The sequence below is a fragment of the Otolemur garnettii genome, unplaced genomic scaffold (assembly GCF_000181295.1).
Source record: "Otolemur garnettii isolate 467f Iridium unplaced genomic scaffold, OtoGar3 scaffold00045, whole genome shotgun sequence".
NCBI lineage: Eukaryota > Metazoa > Chordata > Mammalia > Primates > Galagidae > Otolemur > Otolemur garnettii.
Genome location: NW_003852440.1, coordinates 6,250,923 through 6,257,117, shown reverse-complemented (window position 1 = coordinate 6,257,117; position 6,195 = coordinate 6,250,923). Strand labels below are relative to the sequence as shown.

Below are 6,195 nucleotides of genomic sequence, written 5' to 3'. Positions count from 1 at the left end.
AAAAAAAAAAAAAAAAAGAAAAATGCTTTAAAATACAGTACTTTCACAAACTTGAAATTATGATAAATTCTTGGTTATCTGAAGTAATGGAATAAAGAGAGGAATAGATTTGACTTTGAAATGATTCCAACGTGAGTTTTAATGATGTCTGTTAGTCCGTATAATAATTTCTGTGCTTTCCTGCCTCAGTTCTCTCATTGACAAAGTGAGTTACAGTAATTGATAGTTTTCATTTTAAAATTTTCTGGTAGGCACATTTTAAAAAGTACAAACACATGGACAAAATGTAATAATTTTACTTAACCTAATTTCCTTAGAATATTTTAAATATGTAGTCAGGTTTTGAAAATTACTAATGAGTTATTGTACATTATTTTTATCATACTAAATCTTCAAACTCTGGGGTGTTTTACACTTAAAGTACATGTCATTTGGACCAGCTCTGTTTGAAGTACACAGCGACTAAACATGGCTAGTGCCTGTTGTATTGGGCACCACCTCCATCTGTCTTATCCAGGGGAATCCTAGATTTTTTTGAAATACGGTGTAGCAGCAATGGTGATTCCTCAGAAATCCCCGTACTTCTAATCAGGTGGCATATTTGCCCAATGCCAGTTGACCACTTTCCCATAGCACCCTCTTTGAAACTTCTTTTGCATCACTTTCCAGACTCTTACCAGAAGACGAGATTAAAAGCAGAGCCATATCTTTTCTAGAAACTATATCTCCTATCTGAATTATACCTTTACTGGACAGCAGAGTAGTTATTTTAGGGTGTTTTGTTTTGTTTTTAGACAGTATTGCTGTTTTAAGATAGTATTGGTGGCTTGGCACCTGTAGCTCAAACGGCTAAGGCGCCAGCCACATAAACCAGAGCTGGCAGGTTTGAATCCAGCCCAGGCCCACCAAATAGTAATGGCAGCTACAACCAAAATATGGCCAGGCATCAGCTAGTTGGGAGGCTGAGGCAAGAGAATCACTTGAGCCCAGGAGTTTGAGGTTGCTGTGAGCTGTGATGTCATGGCACTTTATCCAGGGGGACAGCTTGAGGCTCTGTCTCCCCCCAAAAAAGATAGTATTGCTCTGTCATGTAGGCTGGAGTGCAGTGGCATCTTTGTAGCTCACTGCAACCTCAAACTTGTGGGCTCATGCAATCCTCCTGCCCCAGCCTCACAAGTAGGACCACAGGCGTGTACCACTACGCTGGAGAATTTTTCTATTTTTAGTGGAGATGAGAGACTCACTCTTGCTCAGGCTGGTGTCAGACCCCTGGCCTCCTACTTTGGTCTCCTGGAGTGCTAGGATTATACCGTGAGCTACTGCACCCAGCCTGTTTTAGTTTGAAAAAGGATTCTAGCCAGGCTATAATCCTAGCACTCTGAGAGGCCAAGGCAGGTGGACTGCTTGAGCTCAGGAGTTCAAGACCAGCCTCAGCATGAGTGAGACCCCCATCTCTAATAAATAGGCAGGTGTTGTGGCAGGTGCCTGTGGTCTCAGTTACTTGGGAGGCTGAGGGAAGTAATTCTCTTGAGCCCAGGAGTTTGAGGTTGCTGTGAGCTATGACTCCACAGCCCTCCTATCCAGGGTGACAAATTTACCAAAGCTGGTCTTCAAGAAGTAGAATTGAGACTCTGGAAACAAAAATAAACCTCACTCTGTATTTCATAACATTCTTAAAATTTTATTTAGGTAAAAATACTTTCAGCAGTGATTTTTATTTTCTGTATTGCTTGTGTTTCTCTCATATTTTAGGATATTTTAGATGAAATGAGAAAAGAATTAACAAAGCTAAAAGAAGAGCTCCTTGATGGTAAGTGCACAAACTTGCTACCCCTTAAAATACTATTTAACAATAGGCATTGTGGACAGCGCCTGTGGCTCAGTGAGCAGGGCGCCAGCCCCATATACCAAGAGTGGTGGGTTCAAACCCGGCCCCAGCCAAACTGCAACAAGAAAATAGCCAGGCGTTGCGGTGGGTACCTGTAGTCCCAGCTACTCAGGAGGCTGAGGCAAGAGAATTGCCTAAGCCCGCTGCGAGTTGTGACATCACAGCACTCTACCGAGGGTGACAAAGTGAGACTCTGTCTCTTAAAAGGGGGGGGGGAATATAAATAAATATACATGTATAGAAATCATTACTATCTTTGTAATACTAAAAGAACTATGCAATGAAAGGTGCAGAATTAATATATTTTTTAATTCTGTGAATTTGAATATAATCTTTAACATTAAGAATGAGAACCACTCGTTTTTTAGTTTGTCATTGTGTTTACTCTGAATACTTTCTCTTTTCTACGCAGCAATCAGGCAGGAGCTGAGCAAGTCAAATACAGCATAGAGAAACAAACAAAGGAGAGATAGGACTTTAATCTGGAGGAAAAAAAAATCCTACAAACAACTGTTAACAGCAACCCCCTACATTTTATGAACAGTAAGAAGAAAATGGAGACAAACAGAAGGAGGGAAAAACCAACACACTCTGAAAGCCTTCAAATACTGTGACTCTGGCGATAAGCTATTTCCCTCTCAGTTTGCTGCTTTTTTTTTTCTGATCTTTACAACAGAATGGAAGAGTATTGCGTAAGAGTTCCTGTAACAGTTACGCAGAAAATACTAAACTCATCAGGCAAGATCACCGTGCATTGAGATATTTTCATGTCAAGATAAAATTGCACATTTTCCACAATCCATTGCTAAAATAAAGAGGAGAAAGGCTTAAGAAGTTTCTTTTTCAGAGAGTACTGATGCGAGTGTAGCAAGCTATGCTATCGTATTGTAAATGTTTCTCTCAGGTTTGTCTTCCTATCATATTTGATATTCCATGAATAATTGAGATCAGCCGTCTGTAGGTAAAGATCATAAAATGTGGAACAAATGGAATTGTAAGTGCTTTCAGAGGTTGATATTTATAAGAAAGTGTCCTAAAAATGTTTTGTCCAGCTTGAGGAATTTTAGAATGATAGGAAGTCTCTCGAGTTAGCCTTCATGCAATTTTGTAGATTAAAACACAAAATTTGTCCAGAATTTAAAGATTTAGATGCCTTCCTAAATTGTTACAATGCTTTACCAAATCTATGACTTCTACATAACACAAACCAGTGGTCAAATGTAAAACAATATATTGTAGATTTACTGTAGGTTTTCAACCTTTTTTAGATTTATGCATGTGGACATTTTTATAATGTAATTACAATCACCACAAAGTTAGCTTTTTTAATCGCAGACAGTAATGCATGTCACACTAATACGTAGTGGCCTTTTTAAGGCCTAGTCCCAGGGAAAACGTTTTGTAGAGTACAGGGGAATGGGAGGAAGGGAAGGAATAATTTTTTATTTAAAGTCAATTTCTGCACTGTCTTTTTTCTCAATTACCTGCATGAATAATAATGAGGAATATTTTGTGACTTTAATTGGTAAATATATTACAAAACCAAGTACTTAATCTTTTACATCATGTCTTCAGCTATTTGTATTTTAACCAGTAATTTCAATGATCTGAAACATGATTCTGAGCTTCACACGAATTATATCTTCCTGTGAAACTCGAAAGTTTGATCACTGAATTTGAAAGTTACTGTTACCTCGTAGGTGCCCCTGCAGTTACACAGATGTTTCCATACATGTTCCTGACTAAGAAGCTGCTTTTGATTTTTGTTATGTTGAAATACAAGAAATAACAATGATGGCAGCAATTAAGGTCACAGAAGTCAATATATAAAGGGAAATCGAGGAGTTCTGCAGTTTCCTTTTAATAAATAAAGCGACAGGTGTTGGGAAGAAGGAATTCAATATTCTGCCCCCACCACCCTGTACGTGCCATCGCTGTGTAATCCACTCCCCTTCTTTGAAACTGATGAGACTAAAATAGGGAAGAAATCCTATCAGTTGCAGTGGTAGCATTTTGGAAAATTTAGGAAATCAAAAATTCTCCAGGCTCTCCATCTTGATTTATGCGTGAGTTGTTTTATGTGCCATATTTGCTTTGGAATCTTTGATTGTCAGAAGTTTTACTAAAATTTTGAAGAAATAATTGACTTTCATCTGCTTTCTAGATTTCCCATTCAGTTCATGAAACAAAGCTTGTCGACAGCACAATTTCCTCATTGCTGCAGATCTGCAGCCATCACCACTACAGAGAAGTTTGAGGGAGTTTTTTCCTTGTTAAAATAGTTCCTGTTTTTATATAAATTTCATTTTTAGATTAAGTTATGATGGATGAGCTATCATAATTCCAATATACAGTTCTTTTCTGTGTCAAGTATTCATTGTCATGCAGTAGTGATAAAGACATCAAAGATGCAGCGAGCTTATAAAGTACTATTTTCTAAAAGAAATAGGAGGCATTTTCATCTTTATTATTGTACCTTTGGTTATGCAGACACTTTGACAATATAAACATTTATGTCCCCTGTAAAACTGGTCAGAAATCTCTTAGTTTTGTTGGGTAAATTGAGTAGTCTATAGCAGGTAGTACTGGGTACAAGTGGTCCAAACTAAGATAAAAGACTAAAATAAAATGCTAAATCTTAAACTGGTTTATGCACTAAACGTTTTGTGCCTTGGTCTAATATTAACATGATGTCTGTGTAAAATGACAAAAAAGAACCAGGTTGAATCACGCCTGATTTTCCATCCTTTGGCTAAATGTGTTCTTCCCACAAAGTTAGATCGGATTATTCTATACATTTGTGGTCATACATGACAGTTGTGTCATTGTTAGAGATTTCAGTAATTAAAATGAGAAACAAAAGCTTAAGTTATTTTCTTTATCGAAACTATGTTCCTCAGAACCACATTTATTATGATGGTTTTTGTGCTCTTGTACATCGGATGTCTTAAGCTGAGTACAGTTTAGGGATCCTTGTGAATTACAGGAAGGTTCTGCTTTCCTCAACACTGTGATCTGACCTGTGACAAATCTGTACTATACACTATGTAAATGGCTAACAAGTCAATTGCAAACAAACTGAATGTATAAATCTTAGTGCTGGTGCTGAAATCTCTTCTGAATAGTCGTCATGATTTAAAAGTTGGTTTAAAAATTTGCAGGCATCAAGTATCAATCAAAACTGAAGATGAAACACTAATGAATGTTGAATTCTCATGCATTCATTAGGCGTACTTCCTTTCTAGATTTTTCAGTTCTATGCTATTTTTGCCGTAACTATTTTCATTTAAATTTTATTTCACTTAAATTTCATACACGCTAACTTCATTTGTGTGATTGAAATAAAATGGCAGTATATATATATGTTGCTCGTTTGTGACACTCAGACACTCTTGTGAAGTTTGTCAGCTCTAAAATAAGTCATGATGTTGGATGTGAAACACCTTTTAAAGTCCAAGACTTCACTGAAGTTTACATATCACATCACTATTCTTTAAAGATTTTATAAAAGTCATGAACACTCAGTAATGTATACAAAGGGAATATGTGGTAACGGACCTGCTTTGTGTTTGAAATAACTGTTATCCCTATTTGTTTTTATTTTTTTTGCACCTACCTGGCCACAGTGTCGTCGTCTTTATACTCAAGATGATGATAAATGTTTGATTTTACTCATTTTGCTCTACAACGTGGTCAAATACTTAAATTCATTTACGCAGTAAAAATTTTCCTTTATGTAGTTTGCAGGGTAAAGGTCTTTACCAAGTATTGAATTTCAAATATAGTAAGTTCTCTGTCTATAGTGTTTTTATGTTACACTGATTTCTTAAAATCTACGTATAAGCGGCAGTACTTTTTATCTTTTATAAAGTATTAATTTTGAATTCATTTTATAATTCTAATGCCCTCATTAGAAATACAGTAATGCTTTATTTTTTTCCTTTACTGGACCCAGATTCTCCCCGTGGACTTTTTTCTCTCTGCTTCTTGTGGACCGGGTGTTCCTGTCATTCATTAACATCTGCAGCCATTACAGAGGCCACAGTTTTGAAAATACCAGCTGATTTTTTTGCTTTTCGTGTCTCAGGTTTTGCTTCTTTTTATATTTAAATTAGAATGTCCAAAAACTAATTTCCTATTCAAAAATTAAATAAATACCGTGTTCCTTTTAAGTTTGGTTTGCTACAACTTTTATGTTTCTTAAATTTATGTAGATTTTGAGTGCCATTGTGAAGAATTGGCCTTTAAACTCTACATCGTGTATCCAGTGAAGCACAGTTTTACAAAGCTGTGCTACAGGATCTCTT

At 36.5% G+C, this 6,195-nt stretch overlaps 1 protein-coding gene across 4 annotated transcripts in view; it reads left to right on the top strand.

The window, feature by feature from the left end:
- Nucleotides 1–5,249, top strand: part of ENAH (ENAH, actin regulator) — a 179,570-nt gene extending 174,321 nt beyond the window's left edge. For all 4 annotated transcript variants that reach the window (XM_023513889.1, XM_023513888.1, XM_023513887.1 and 1 more), the window contains 2 exons: nt 1,753–1,810; nt 2,301–5,249. In XM_023513889.1, the coding sequence (XP_023369657.1) occupies nt 1,753–1,810; nt 2,301–2,338 (96 nt within the window). In that variant the 3' untranslated portion in view covers nt 2,339–5,249. The remainder of the gene's footprint in view (nt 1–1,752; nt 1,811–2,300) is intronic.
- The last annotated feature ends 946 nt before the right edge of the window (nt 5,250–6,195 follow it).